The sequence below is a fragment of the Convolutriloba macropyga genome, chromosome 1 (genome assembly GCF_964194025.1).
Source record: "Convolutriloba macropyga chromosome 1, txConMacr16.3, whole genome shotgun sequence".
Lineage (NCBI taxonomy): Eukaryota > Metazoa > Xenacoelomorpha > Acoela > Convolutidae > Convolutriloba > Convolutriloba macropyga.
This window is the reverse complement of record NC_134468.1, coordinates 21,665,458-21,681,769: the sequence shown is the minus strand read 5'-3', so window position 1 is coordinate 21,681,769 and position 16,312 is coordinate 21,665,458. Positions and strand designations below refer to the sequence as shown.

Sequence of the window (16,312 nt, the reverse complement as noted above, 5' to 3'; positions counted from 1 at the left end):
GGGAAACTAAAGATACGGATTTTTCAATGAAATTTTTATCTTTTTCGACATCAGAGCTCTTCCGCTTTAATATTGTGACTATATTTAGCTCTATCGACTGAATCAAGTTTATCAAATAAATTTGTTTCTGAGGAAAACTAAATTGTGAGTAAAAATTATGGCATCATGTGTTAGCTATAAAAGAAGTATATTTGACAAAATACGCAACTTTGTTGAGATAAACTTGTTATGTTAACATCAGTTTTAAGATGAACCATGAAGTTTAGATTGATAGTATTTCTCAACCTGGTTAAATAATCAGCTGTCTGTGTGTGGCCAAAATATTTGACTCGTGTTTACTTAATGAAAGATTCAGTATCCAAATAAAAACAAAGCGGCTTTATTTTCCCACTTTGTTTCCCAGGTGTCCAGATAGTTGACAGACGTGTGGCTAAGCACATGTGAAAAAGATAGAAATAATAAGCTTTTGTCACTCTTTGGCTAAACCAATTCTGAGCAATGAACATCTTAATTCTACCCCCGTTTCTGATGACGTTTAAGCTCAGTGTCACAACCTGTGATTGAGGGCTGATTAATAATTGAGTTATTTCGCGTAGATTTACTCAATTTATGCCTCTATTGAGGAAAAATAATGAACGCTGCTTAAATGTAAACTCAGCTGATTCTATATTCACCTATCGATTCAGAACTGAAAAGACTTCAAATGTCCGTCAAAACACTTGCTCATCTCCTATCTTAAATTATTTGTTCATTTCGCTATTTAACTAGTCTAGCGACGTGAACAAATTCTGTCTCCACAAATTTTTCTCAATTTTCTGCAAAATTATTGAGTGAAAACTTTTGTTCAAATTTTCTCGGACTAGAAACTACTTCCTTCAATCATTTTGGTGACAAATCATTTCCTTTTCAAGCTTATTGATCAAAACAATTTGTTGCTCAATAATGATTAAAAATTCAATTAAATTTTAGCAAAAGAGGAAAACCGGCCTACTTTTATAGAAAAACTGCTGGCAAAAGAAACCCTATGCAATAAGCATACGAAGTTGATAATTGTGCAGCAAGCATTTTCATTTCAAACTTCAAAATCATGATCAAGTAATAATATGATCTAATAGGAAATCGAGCTATAAATTTACAATTTCCGGAAAGTTTAGCTTATAATCAAATTTATGTTTGCACTTTATGTCATTTCAAATGTATGGCCTCTATAAAAGCATTTAAAAAACGATAAAAAACACAAAAAATATGCTATAGTGAAAGAAGTGCGCACATAGTAACTTACAACATAGTGTGTTTTTTCTTAGACAACATATAGGAAGAAAGTAGTTGCCTGAAATCAGTTATTTGTGCGACCCTTTTAGAGAACCAGATTTCTTCTGGAATTTTTGGTTCAATATCAATTCCAAAGTCTACCTATCAGAGGCATAAAAAGTTAATCTATTCATTGAGTTTTTCCTGATTTAGAAGTGCTTGACTTAGTTTTCAATTTTCACCACGCACTTTATCAACCCCCCCCCCCCCCCCCATTGCCTAAGTGTGAAGAATAATGCCAATGTGATGAAAACCTTATCACCTGCTCCCAATGAAGCTTCAATTCAACAGGGAGTAATTCATGAATATCAAAGTGATGGAATAGCAATTATGCAATTGTCAACAAGTAATCTCCTGGTTAGAGATAATGTCTCAAATTGGCGTCTTACTCGACATGATTACACAATAAAATGGCGCGCAAATTTTAAAACCAAATTAAATTTCCCCTGTATAATGCATAAAACTTCACGGAACTTTTTAACTATTTAGTCCGAAATTTGGCTAAAGATTTTGTATAATTTCATCATGTCCAAGTGCAGCAACTAGTCTTGAGCATCCGATGGAAAATTAATTTAATTTGTTCAGGAAAAAAAATACATTTCAGACATTGATCGGAAAATTTTAATTTCTCCCTGTATGATTGTAATTTTTCATGCCCTCGCCCTGCTAATTTCAACGCCCTTATTCAGGATACAACCCGTGAACAAATTGAGAGAAAATGAGCGTGTGTATGTAAAGTTGCGTATGTTGTGCTGTTCCCCATTTTTAAAAACGTCCCTCTAGGATCGAAATTAGAAGACAAGGGAGGGAAATGTTTGGAATTGGTGCAAAATGACAGCTCCGGGTGAATGCCATTGCCAGTTTAGCCCCGGCCAAAAAATAGACCAAAACATCCATCGATACACATCTATTTACAATCAACTGCGCCAATTAGCATAACATTCAGCTAGCAAATTGCGTCGAACTTTTCCAGAATTACAGCTCAATAAATTTTGCTCTAAATATAAATTTAAGTCGTGCTCTTTCTCTTCGCTTTTCTCTATCTTGTTTTCCCGAAATTTTTCGCAATAATTATAATTTTATTGATCAAAAGTTTATCAATTATTCAAACAAGCAAATTACGATTAAAATTCACTAATGGTTCCAACACTAATTCAATGAAGTCGAATTTTTTGAATGATGTTTCCGTTGAACAAAGATTTTAATGAAAATGATTCCTTAAAATTAAACTTGGATCGAACATTTTCTCACAATTAATCACAATGGTTATCTTATAAAATCTTGTAAGATTTGAACCGAATTATATAAGAAGATATCTTCTCCATAGAATTGCGTATAATTCGTAAGACTCTTCGCTATTGTAGGAATATAGCAAGTTAATCTTTCATGTGGCAAAATTTGGCAGGAACCATTTTACTGGAGTAAAGCATGATCTTAACAGAGAACATTTTTTCAAGAATCAAAAATTTTGAAAGATCCTGAAAGATAATAACTTTTTTCACGAAACAAGATTTTGATAGCAATTCAATTTGCATACAGATTCTAGAGGATTCGAATTCTGCCAAATAATCTGAAATCTAATTGGTGCATCGGTAGTGAGCAGCCCAGCAAGGTGTGTATTAAGAAGGCAAAGACACACTCGCAGCATGCCAGGGCTATTTATTGATTTGAGTGATTGGTCTTTCTTTGCCACTCAAAACAAATTCAATTACGATCAAATTCAACCCTACACAGTATAGTGTATTACTCCTAATACTGCCGCTTCTATACCCGCCATACCATGCATAGACTGGCTTCTTTTTGCCATACCTTGGTGGTCTGTTTTTAGCCAAGGAAAAATCGAATCAAAGTTCAACGAACACTAAATTCAATAGACAACCCAAATTTTCAATTCACTCTTCCATTTTATCAACTCTTGTTTTGTTTGCCTCGAAAATTTTTGAAAAACAGCAGAGAAAATAGGCTGATGGCTTAAAAATAAAATGCTATTTATTAGAGGTGATGTTTTGGGCTGTTTTGGGTAAATTCTCCTATTTTGTGTGACTCATCATTGCTTTGTTTTCACCTGTCCGGGTAGTTGATTCAATTATAATGACAGCGCACTTAAAGGGCAAAATTAAACCTTAGTGAAGTTGATCAAAATCAGAAAAAAATTACTGACAATTTAAAAGCTGTAATGTGAAGGGATTTTTAACAAACTTCACTGACGATAACAGCCTAGAATGGGGGCATTTGAAATGATAACAGATTATTGCTAATCAGTGATAAACTTATTAGCGTATACTTATATGAACAATTTTCAATCACGTTATAAATGCGAATCATCGGATGAAAACAAATTGACAAAAAAATTAACCAGTTGAAAAGTGTTTTTTTTTAATGTGCGCCCCCTCTCTTCTTTTTGGGGAGGGGGCGCATGAGGCAGAGGGGTACAAAAATGACGTCACTTTTGTCATAATTAAGACGTCATAATTAAGACTCTCTAAAAACTCTCAAAATATAGTTTAATAAGTATCTTTTTTCAACATTTCTGTTGAAATTTTGACTGATAATTATTAGGTCAAAATTTGCTGAAAATGAAAAAAAACGGATAATTTAAGCTTGAAGTACTTTTATTCACTTGTCCATTAGACACGCATGATTAGCTATTGACACCATGCCCGTTTTTGATGCTAATTATAAATGCAAATTCAATCAACTGGAGCAAAATCAAAACAAAGACCCAAAACAAGTCCCAGGGATTAATAATTAAACACACACATATTACACGTTTCTATAACTTCCCTTTACTTTTAAAAGACTATTTGAAAATCTTCTTCAACTTAGGATTATAAATAGCTCATCAAGAGCACCTTGTGAGAGCATTTTTGAGTAAAAATGAGGGCTGGAATTCATGGATATTAAAAATTGCGAACGAGACAAATTTAATCAGCCACAGACAAAAAATTCCAATGAAACTCAATTTGTAGTTTGTTAAAACTGACATTTATATCCCAATTTTGCAATAAATGTGGGCGGATATTATTTTGCTCTACTCAATTTCAAATGAATGCACGTGTGGCGTACAAGTATGGAAGGGGTAGGGAAAATGATATGGGAAAATGTCTGTGCAATATTTTTGCAATAAATCTTAGATTATGAACAACTTCAGCCGACAAAAGCCTCTTCAGAAGCATACTCCAAAATCTTCATATCTTCCATGCTTAAACAATATTTCGTGCGGAATATAATTTACAGGTCACTAATTAAATAATTTGCGAAGTTGTAAATTCCGGTTCATTTTCCAAAGTTTTTTGCAGTTTTGCAAAATGTTAAAAACAGTAAACATGGTGTTCATAACAAATATATTTGTTATGAAAAGTGTAAAATGTTATACAAAAAACATTCAATGTGAATTTCAGAAAAGAATGCTTCAAACCTACCGACGCATTTTAATATTAGGTCAATTTTTTAGAACACTTTGACAAATTCATTTTTGAATTAACATAGCAATAAAGGACAATTAAACTCAACTATTTACAAAACACACACTCACACTACAAACATACAACGAGCAATTCGATATTCATATTATAAAAGTGACCTTGACTTCTTTATGAGTGCATGTAAGGAAGTAATTGTGGGAACAAAAGTGTGATATGAAGAACGGGAAGAAGCAAATAAGGGAGGGAAAGGGGTGGGGATATTTGAGGAAAAGAGAGCCAATTTAAGACAACGAGACTCTATTGCAAGGATAGAATGTCTTGCCCTCCCTTTATTCATGTCTTATTAACTGAACAGAATATAGTATACAAGACTCCCTGAGAGCTGCTGCTTTTACTTAAGGTCCTTTCTCTTTTTTCTTTCGTTCTTCTCAATTTCCTTATTAGCAACAGTATTTGTAAGAAGTATTTAATAATCCTTATACTTCTAGAAAGGAAATACGGCAGGTACAGAAATATGCAAAATTTTTTAGGTTTTTTTAAATGTAAAAAAAAAAGAAAAAATTAATGTATTCATTGAGTCAAATTATTTCAACTAATGTTAATTTCAATGTTTTGAGTTATCTTGTCCCAAATTGGATTCCAATGTTTGTGAAAAAAATTTTGGACTAATTATTTGAGGAAATACAATTTACTCTATTGTCCCTGTTCTAATATAATCGTATAAAAATTCTCTATTAAAATTTTATTTTCTGAAATAATATTCCAAGAACTGTGCAAAGATTCTGAATAACTTGTGAATCATGTGTCAATATATGGATTTTAATTTCTAAATTGTTCAATTTTGCAGCACAGCGAGCAGAAACGCGACCTCGCTGCTGGAAATGTCGAAACAAGCTCACTATGTCACAGCATTTAACCATGCTGTCTGCAAAATGTCCATAAGACTTACTGGTACAATGTCTAGGTATCCAGCTTAGATAGCTACATGACATCTTAGATCTCAAATCATTAGATCACCCTCTAAATTAATATCAAAGTCAATTTTTTGCTATCTGTTTAAAGAAATGCTTGTTATGTTCGATAAAAAATATCTGTTTGGAACAGCAGTAAATTGACAATATCGATTGTTGCTGTTTGGGAGGCGAAAATACGTGTAATAGTACGAAGTAATGTTTACACAATATGTGACAGTGTGAAATTGAAATTGAAAGCAAATGAAACGTGACATCAAAATCAACATATATCAATTATTTCAGGTCAAACAGTTCGCTCCGCCTCCACCGATTCAATCTTGAACAAAACTAAACTTATTCATGAAATAAGGTCTCTAGTATAACTTAGAAAAAGTGTTCTTCAATTTAATGACTTATTGCACGAAAAATTTTAAACCCAACATCTTTTTTTTTGCAAAAAATGTCCAAGTTAGTATTTTTTTCAACTCCAATTACAAATAATTTGCGTTCAGTTTTCCATTGTGATTTTCAAAACAAACATGAACCTTTTTGTTTTTGGTTGAGAAGAATTCTTCAGCCTATGTGAATATTTTTTGACGTAAGATATAATAATTTGTGAAAAATTAATTAAGCGTGCTTGAAATGGTGATGATAATTATGATTAAATCGGAATTAGAGCTGTCAGTTTTTTCGTTAGAAGCCCGTCGAGTTTTCTTCAAGTGAACAGCGTGGTTTGTTCGTCTTGGTGGCGATACGCAATGTTGTTTTAGTCTAATCTACTAACAATAGTCCAGTTTGAGTTTGACTACTGATGGTAATACTAGTCGCTTTATTATAGAGCACACTTAATTGCAAATCAGGTAAAAAATTAATTGATCAAATGTAGTTGTTTTAGACGAGAAAAAGTAAAACATTCTGTTTGTTCTTGCACGTTTAAGAGTCGTTCAATATTAACTCGTTACGTTGTTACCAAAACTTTACTTTTATAATGCTTTTTTACTAAACTGATTATAATTCCAGCACAACCTCAACTCGGCAAACTTTTCATGCGAGTCATGAATAAGTTTTGCTTCAGTGACTTTGATTGAAATTGACGTGAAAACTGAAATCTGTTCAGAATTTGTCAAATAAATCTGCATTCAAGCATGATAAAGATAGTTTCAAATTCAGAATACATGAACAAACTTGAGGGCGAAAATTTGATATAAGACGCTACAAATTTCACCTGTTTTGAGTTTGGCTCGAACGTCCGATATTGAAATTACGGAGTGATTATGTTTTGACTAGATATGATAGCTGCCCAGCCCCTGAAACGTTTTAAAGAATAAGTTAACAAACTAGAGCGTTCTCAATTACGGCAAAAGTTCAAAATGAACGTTTTAATAATCCAATAAACGTTTCACAATCTGGACAAAATTAGACAAAGGCGTCATTGACCGAAAACAATTTTTAGTTTATTGATAAACATGTTTACAAGTTGTACAACCCTGCAACGAAACATATAAACACAGGGTAGCAAAGAAAACAGAGTCAGTTTTCAGACGTTAGTTTTAGAATTGCGTTATTATAGCGTCTGTAGTGCAATTAATCTCTGCTTAGTAAGCCCCACTTTCTGTGTACCTGCCTGGGTAGGTATGATATTGCCAAGACGTTCGATTATAAAAAGGCTTCATGTTTCGTATTTGATAGTTAGCGATCGCAAAAGAGTTGTAGAGTTCAAAACTAATAGTTTGACAAGCCAAGCGAACTGCCCCCCGTTGATTGGAGGTAGAGAGAGGCAGGGTAGAAAAGCGTATTTATGGGCTGAAACGAGCGGCACCCCAGTTAATTGAATGAGGTGCCCAGTCGGAGAATTTGACCGATTGAAAGCGAGATAATCCCGCCTGAGTTCTTTCCAGCCTCAGGCAACAAACATGCGCATATATAGACACATGCATATTGTCGAGAAAATGGAACACTTGAAACAATAAAATGACACCCTCATTCACTCGCCAGGCATAATTGTCGCCATTTTTCATTAATTCAATTCTTTTACTGCGTAAGTACTCCAAATATCTTTCGTGGTTAAGCGAAACCCAAAATTTTTGAACGGAGCCAAATAAGAGAAATCTGGTATATCTGGTTTGAGAATCATAGTTTTTTTAATGTACATAAAGTTGATGGAAAAGTGATTGTTTGTAATTGCAACTTCGTTTTGTAAATAAACTTCATACATTCGATTTGATAGCACATTTTCGACAAAAAAATATTGAAATTGCTAATACAGATTTTTGAATTGATGTTCCAACTTCGATAAAAACCGTTCGGCCATTTTCAGTATCTTGAACCAGGTGCTTAGATAAAAGTTTACTGGCAAAAAATACTTCAAGCTAAAAACGGACACGCAAACACGTGCTACAACAACTGCCATGCAAAGCGCATACAATCTTAAAGGTGCCTTGTCTTTAGATTGGGCTTTGTGTAGTGTGTGGGTAAATGGGTAATAGGGTTTAAGAGGGGATTAGCCCCCCATGTCAATCAGTGAACAACACATTTTGAGATTGAAAACTTTCTCAAGGGTATTACAAGCATTGTAACTTCCTATTGTATGTCTCCGTTTGTTCCATTATTAGAGCGTATTGTAATTTTGATGATAAGAAATCCATCCCTTGAATGCTGTTACAAAAACAGAACACTTTTTGGGAATAATCTGGAAGAGTAGGGTATGGTATAATTTTGATGTCACAAATTTGAAAATGAAGTTTTAGAGGAAAACTGCCTTTGCTTGTCTGACGCTTGTTGTCAATGAAAAACTGGCGTGGAATTAGTTTGCTATTTCCTCAAATTAAGCTCTGCATTATAGAATAAATGCGCTCACATTGTTCACAAATGCTGCTGAATATGCGCTTTTCGGATTTCAAAAAGCAATGTTTGAACTTGGACATTTCATGGTAGAAGACGTGATCAGAGTCTGGGCATAGGAGCCGGGAGTATGATGATAACTTAGTTCAGTGATAATTTTACTGATTAGTCTAGGACTGCAGTAATTAACTCACAGTTTTGTGATGGGCGTGTATCCAAAGGTGTCCAGTGGAATGTATTCGAACTCCCCGTTCTCGAAGTACCTGAAGCACATCCATTCAATTTTTTACCCATTTGTGTCAATGTCATACTATGTTAAAAATTAAACAATAGCCCAGGTTGCACACCTTAGAAAAAGCTTGAAAACCCTATTTAGACATATAAGGCGCCTGTGAAAACTTACAAAACTTTGTGCGGCCCTTCAAAAAGCTGTTTCTAGTTTTGAACGAGACCTTATTCATGCATAATTGGACAGATTGATTTTTTTTCACGTACATCAGCCTAGATTTATCAGTCAAACCTAAATTACCTGTAAATGATTTTTTTAAAAAAAACACCATTTCTACTCAACTCTCAAAATGTCAACCCAATTTAAAGCTGTAAAAATGCTGATAATATTTCATTCATTATAAAAAGTATTGAGTTTCTGTTTTAGATTTGATACTACAAAATGACCATGGTATAGCGATCGCGTTTCTCATTAGCTTGGAACCTTTATAACCCCAAAAAATCAGACCCTTTTAATGCAATCTTTTATCAGATTAATTCACGAATAAATATGAGTCATTAAATCAACACCGTCTGAAGGACATGAAAAAGTGACATTTACTCAATTATTTCACTATTTTGACTACTTCACTCAAAACTCAACCATGCGCAGAATTCGGATGAATAAAAAGGGGTTAACACTCGAACTAGTTCAACATAAATGGCTTTACCCTCTCATGTCGAAATAACACACTGGTGGAAATGACAGCGAGGCGTGAAATGATTCGATTTGTTCTCAGATATTGAGCTAATTAGCTTAAAAACCATAATTTTTTTGAAAAAAAGCTCGAACTATTTCAGCTCTATTTGTGAGTATTTCTCAGGTTTCCAGTAATTAATTATCAAATATTTATTCGGCTAAGCAGAGCACCCTTGAGCTGATATTTAATCGGCAAAGCAGAGCTGATTGGCTAAAACAGTACTCACCATTCAGTAGACGAAGCAATGAGAACATCACTTTTGAGGGGATTTTTTAACCCCGGGCAAAAATTCCCACTTGAGCTACACGTGCACCGCAGTGAGCAAGCTTCATTGGGTACGATAAACAAAACCCAAAAAAATGTCGAATAAATAAACAAGGAACTCAACAAAGTAAACATCCTAAATACTTCAGTAAATTCAGTTGTTTCTGCACAAAATGAATCAAGCTTTTTTGCAGAGTAATTTTTTTTGGAATAAGGCACTGAAGTCTGCGGCTGAGCAATTTCGTTCAGGATCGATTTGTCATGGCAAACAAATAAACAATTAACTAAACCACAGCAAGAGGAGGTTTTGGCGTATGGATAACTATCAAATAAAAATGAGAATCATTTGGGATTTGGGGATGGAATTAACTTCCCTATCGCGATGAGATAACAAGAGGTGTCAAGTGCTAAAACCGGATTGTCACAATTGGTTTTGTTGTTGAAATGTCAACCAATGAGACTTAGCTCCTCCAGGGCAAAAGGATGAGTAGTTGTTGATTGTTTGGCAGCTTTTGTTTACTCTCAAACGGATAATAACAAACAACTGCCCTAACTGCAAATTACAAATCGTGTCATTCGAGGCTTTTGGGAAATTACTAACTATCAAGTGAATATTAAGTTTCGCCTAAGTCGGGATCAATAATGTCAAACTGAATGAATGAGTGAAGACAAAATATTTTCAAAAGGAAATTAATCAATGGAAACGACTATGAAGATAACTGATAAACTAAATATTTCCCCCACGAAAAGTTTTACAATTAATTCACCTAATTAGTAAAAACTGGGAACTTCTTTTTCAAACTGACAAACGCTACGAATGGAAAAGGTATGTGCTTCATTAAAATGACGGAATAAGAAACTGAACCAAATGATTGTAATAACACTGCAGGCGAAAATAACCGTTATATTAAATATTAAAGAATTACACGCCGTTTTTGCAAATGTCGGTATATTAACTTTTCTTCACCTTTTCTGGGCAAACTTTACAGAGAAGGGAAAGAGGGAAAAATTGGTAAGATTTCGGAACTAACTGCCCGTTTTTTGAAGTTTGCCGCGATATTACAACAAAGGTATAAGCCTTTTAAGGCAGTAAATAAAAGCGAGACTTTTATTAGTTGCAGGGTAATTAGAAAAGACAAGATATTTAGGGTTTTTCTGGCGTAAATTTTGAAGAATAAACCCGGCTAGCCGCCGTTTTATGTTTGGTAGACACAAAGATAGATCAAAATTGAACAAGTTTAAAATAGTTTCAGGGTTCGGGTAACACCTCAGCAGGACAACTTCAAATAAAATCGGGTCCAAATGAAAAAGAGTGAACCCTGTTTTTTTTTCCTTGTAACTGTTTGATCTTGCCAAAGGCAGGCCAAAAGTAATCTCAACTTTAATATTCACTGCTAAATTTAAACAATTTTTGGAATTTTAATTTTCAGTAAATACAAAACGAAAACAGAAATTTTCAAAAAAAACGCTCACGATCAAGTAAAATAGTTGGAATATAAAACTAAATTTGACTTTTTGACTTCTATAAATAATGAATTAAAAAGCTTCTTATAGGTAAAGAAAAAATTTTTTTTATCTTTTTGGGTGTTTTTATTTATTTTTCAGTTCGCCTTGAGTTATGCTAGATTCTACAATTTGGAAAAATAACTGCTTAGTTTAAAAATCCAGTGGTTCTTTTTCGACTATTCTTTTGTACGAGAGAAGCGGAGCAGTAAAATAAGGCGGTCATTTCAGCACATTGGATTAAAGCGAATGAGATATTTTTATTTATGAAAAAGTGAAAAGACAAAAATATAAGAGAATTGATCAAATAGAATTGTCGTATTTTCAGTTACAATATATCTCAGGGGCTATTATTGTAGTACAACATTTTATAGTAATAGTAGTACTAGTAGTTGTGGTTGTAGTTGTAGCAAAGCACGGTGGCGGCAACCGACGGCACAAGTATGCAAGTATATTGTAGGTGGTGGGATATATTGGAGATATATTTTCAGTCTTGCTGGATAGATTTTTCAAATTGGCGCTCTCTGATTGGCTATTAATTGAAGCACAGTTGCATTGTGCGGTGGAGCTGTCAATCAAAATCAATGTGCTGTCAGTTTAGCCTTTATATAATTTAAAAGCAGCTGCCGCCTTAGACGCCACTCAGCACGCAACACACACCACAGCTAGTAGAAGTAGTATTAGCAATAGTAGTAGTAGTTGTGTACTACTACTACTACTGAGAGTAGTGTGCCATTACTAGTCCACAGCTCACACACACACACAACTATCACACCACTACCACTACCACCACATGCGCCTAATGTTGTACAATTATTTAGACCAGTCAGTCACAATGTCCATATCAAACTCTCAAACCCCCACCTCACCTCACCTCACCTCACCTCACCTCAACCCCCCCCCCCCCCCCCCCAACACATACAGAGACACACACACACTACGCAAACACACTACACACCTCCTTAGACCCTAACAAAACCCTTGTAGCTGAACCCCCCTCTCAGTCCCATTTTACCCTAAAATGATTCAAGATCACGCGCAACAGTTTTGAACCGGTTACTACAAACTGCAACTCATCTTCGATAAATTTTTTGTCAAAATTGTCAAGTTCTTGAATATTTGAACGTGTAAATAAATGAAATTTTATTTTAGCTTAAACTTGCTGAAATTCCTTGATTAGGCTAGGTGACATTTCGCCTAGATGTTGCAGAGGAAACGAAAGGTCTGCGTTTCAGTTTTATTGCTATGCTGCTGTTCGTTATCGGTTACTACTCTACCTGTCGCTTGATTGATAAACAAGTCTCCAAAATTCTTCACCGTTTTGTTCAAGTGTTCCTTACTTAATTATTATCTTGCACGGTGAAATTGTCCCCTTTGATACGCACGTTGTTAAAACACAATTTGTAAACTAAGCAGTCAAACTGACTGAAAGGTTGAAGTTATTATTCTTCAGTTTGTTTATGGCAGTATGTGCCACTAAAATTCAAGTTTGAAATAAACATCATGAAATTCTCAAACCTGAACCTGAAGGCGTAACAGCTAAATGAGCGTCGTTAATGTCGATAGTATTGGTTGAAACGAACTGAATATATACAAAAAGTCATTTTGCGGTACTCGTTAAAAAGTTGAGAAATAAAATACGATATTCGTTGTTTTCGTCACCTCTGCTTGTGACAAAAGCCACAAACATCGTATGGGCAGTATTTTCAGTTCTGATTTTCAATCAGTCAGTTCTGATTTTCAACTTCATACTACGTTCAGTTTGATTCCAAAACTACTTTCAACATTTCCATAATTGCCTATGTTGGATCGTTTTGACCCTGTACAGTTGATGGCCAGTGGATGATAGAATCAGGTCTCTTTGGGCGGGAGAAAGTAGCTTCTAATTGATAGGTCAATATGAAGATAATCGCGGACAAACAAATATTAGTATTGAATCTAGTGTTTTGGCCATTGCTTTTGGACATAGCAATGGCATTCCTCATGAAAGTTCTTCTTTTGTCTTCTGAAACTTTAACAAAGAGATCACTTCTAAGCTTTATGATGTTTTGGCATCACATTCTCCCTCTATTTTAAAGTTAAGTTTGCGGAAAAGGTTCTCCAAATCTTTTTCGTTATTTTCTTTTGCTTGTCGCTGTTTGTAAACATCTGTGTTTTGAAGTGGTTATTTTGATTCAGATATGGTATACTCTACTCGTGGTTCAAATTTCACATGATCCTCAACTTTTCAGGAAATTTATGTCGCTCACTAGAATAGTCCGAGTTGAGTTTGCGGGTTGTATGAACGACGTGTTCAAGCCTTTTCTGATGTTGAACATCTCCTTTTTTGTATTCCTTCGTCGCAGAATGTGTCTCGTGTGCTTGTGCCAATACCAAATAATATAGTTTGGTTGGAATGACGGGAACAACTCCTCTGAAGATGAACCCATTGGGTTCAGTCTACGACTTGTTCATTTGTTTGAATCCGTTTCCCGCTTGTAATCCTTGTGTCAGATTTCCACATTGTATTCTTTCCATTATATGCTGGAATGGAGTGGCCCTGTTCCTTTTTAAGTTCTGATCTTGTTTGAGTCACTATATCAGTTTGAGCTAAGTAAAGGTTGTTGATTAGGGAGCACTTTCTATTGATGTCTTTGTCATCTTTGTCAAAATCAGTTCTGCTCCCAGCATCAGCGTGGGCTATTTTTTGTGTGTGTTCCTCCACTCAAAGTCGAAGCCGATCAGAGCTATTGCTCATCATATGAATCTAGCTGATGCAGTTTTGGTGCAAAAAGTTATTTGATTGGTTTGTGATATGTCTTCAGAGTAAATCTTCTTTCATGAAGAAATAGTTTCAATCCTGAGGACTTGTGCGAAGTCAACTGCCAGTGCTCTATGTTATTTGTGTGATTAATTAATGTAGTCAGTTTGCTCCATTAAAAGCAAAAGAACACCGGCAACTGGTTTTTCAATAGCATTTTCGGCTTCTTCTGCAAACGGTACCAGAGGGGTGAGCACATAGTTTGTTTTATTTTTCTGTTGTGTTTTGCCTTACCACAAATTGCTGTTTCCCAGGTCATTCAATTGTATTTTTTTATTTGCAAACCGAAAATCACCATTACGTATAAATTAGCTAGCTGAACAAATTATTCGAGTTCTTTGAAGCTAGTTGAATATTTAGCATTTTTAATTTTTTAAACAGTTTTTGGTTATGGTACTTCACCGCCCTTAGAATTTTTAAACATTAGCATTCTAAAACAATAACATTATTTGCTTGCTTCGGGTTAATTGTTTTCTCATCAATAGTAAAGAAAATTTCTCACGTCGCCAACCCTCGTGTCTAAGCATTTTTTTTGAATTTCCCTTTGATAATCCGTAGACCAACACAAAGTCTTGAATGATCCCAACATCCTTGATTCCTTTGAGCGTTAACTTGACGCAATTCTTGAAGACTGAAAAAAGGTTTTTCAATACCTGAGTTAGTCGGCACGCTTTGAATAGTCCCCGTGATGTCTTGTTTATATCTCTCATTTTACTCCACGTCAATTTAAATTTGATATTAAGATTCCGAGAGGTCAGCTTTGCCAAATAAATAGGACTCATGATGATTCTGGAATATCCTTGTGTTCATGTCTGGTGTGGGTAGTCCTTGTCTATGACTTTGTCATTGTTATGCACTTTCAGTTCCTCGCAAAATATCAATTCTCCAATTTTATTTTTCTGTCAATCAACTAGTTGCACAAGGCTCCAATTGCCTTGTCAGGGAATCTATTCGATCTTGCTTGTGACCATGTCCGGAAGATCTATTTTCCCTGAACACTGGCTGTGAGCTCGGTTTTAACTTCACATTGATTTTCTAACGCTTCACCACAAGCAAGTGTTCTGTAGTGATGTTGCATACACCGTGACCGGCTAGCAAGCCACTTGCAAGAAATCCAAATTCTTGACCAGACTGCAACACTGCCAGCTGTTTGTTGGAGACCTACTTCACTTCTACTCAACGTCGCAATTGAATGATCCCATGGCTGTTAATTGATGACTATCATAAACTTTAAGAGATCATATTTTACAACATAAATAAATTTTACAACCCCCGTCTTGATTTCAGATGTAAAACTGTGCTATCTACACCTATATCTACGTGCATTTTTTTTATCAGTTATTGTTTGAGATATATTACCATATGGTAGACATGCTAAAGATATAATCTTGTATAAAAAACATTGCCACCTACGACCCTGGAGATGCTTGCTTTGATGGAATAGTTTCATCACAAAACTTGTGTTTGTCTATTATACCTGAACCAAAGATTGCATCTACCGATTTCTCAAAAGTGTCCATATTTTTAACATTTGACGTTTTTTTCACCTAGAGCTGGGCAAATTATACCAGAAATTATTTATCCTCCACATTCAGTGCACAAGTGGCTGTTTCTATTAGATGTTTTCGGGCTGTTTTTGAAGTTGTAGAAGTTGATTATTTGATGAATAGCTTGCAAAAGCCATTGCTTGTCTTGTTAACTGTAAATTTTCAAACTTTTCAAAGCGAGATATCGATTGTTTTAATTTTATTTTGTCTTTTTGTTTAAGTGTTTCTTCGGGATCCCGCAATCTTGAGCCAAGTCTTATTTTCACAGTTTTCTCTTCGGGATTGATTCATGTTTTAAATTATTTGGCAAAATAATAGCGCGCTTATTCTTTGAGATGAGCTAGGAAACTTTCATCTACCTCCCCTGCACATTGCTTACAGCATACAGTATTTTTTTACATTCTGTCGTTACTTCGTTAAATGCGTTTTCTTCTTTGGAGGAAAAATTTTGAAGAGCATTACTGATATCCTTAAACGAAGTTTCTAATAACTTCTTAGGATTCATAAAATATTCATAAAGGATTCATAAAGGTTCCTAAGTTCAATAATTGCGTCTTGCCGGCAATTGCTAAGAAAAAACTCGTAACCTCTGGATCCACTAAGGTGCATTCTGCGTTGATTTTAACTTCCTAAATATTGCGCGACGTTTTGCCACAAATGACATCATCCATGCCGTACATGAGTCAACATTCTGAAGTTC

General features: G+C 34.8%; 1 protein-coding gene across 1 annotated transcript in view; it reads right to left on the bottom strand.

Annotated features, from left to right (window-relative positions):
* Nucleotides 1-11,693, bottom strand: part of LOC142336434 (adhesion G protein-coupled receptor A3-like) — a 34,791-nt gene extending 23,098 nt beyond the window's left edge. The window contains exons 1-2 of the mRNA XM_075385269.1: nucleotides 9,725-11,693; nucleotides 8,725-8,793 (exon numbers count right to left, since the gene is read on the bottom strand). Coding sequence (XP_075241384.1) covers nucleotides 8,725-8,793; nucleotides 9,725-9,897 — 242 coding nt within the window. The 5' untranslated portion in view covers nucleotides 9,898-11,693. The remainder of the gene's footprint in view (nucleotides 1-8,724; nucleotides 8,794-9,724) is intronic.
* Between the last annotated feature and the right edge of the window lie 4,619 nt (nucleotides 11,694-16,312).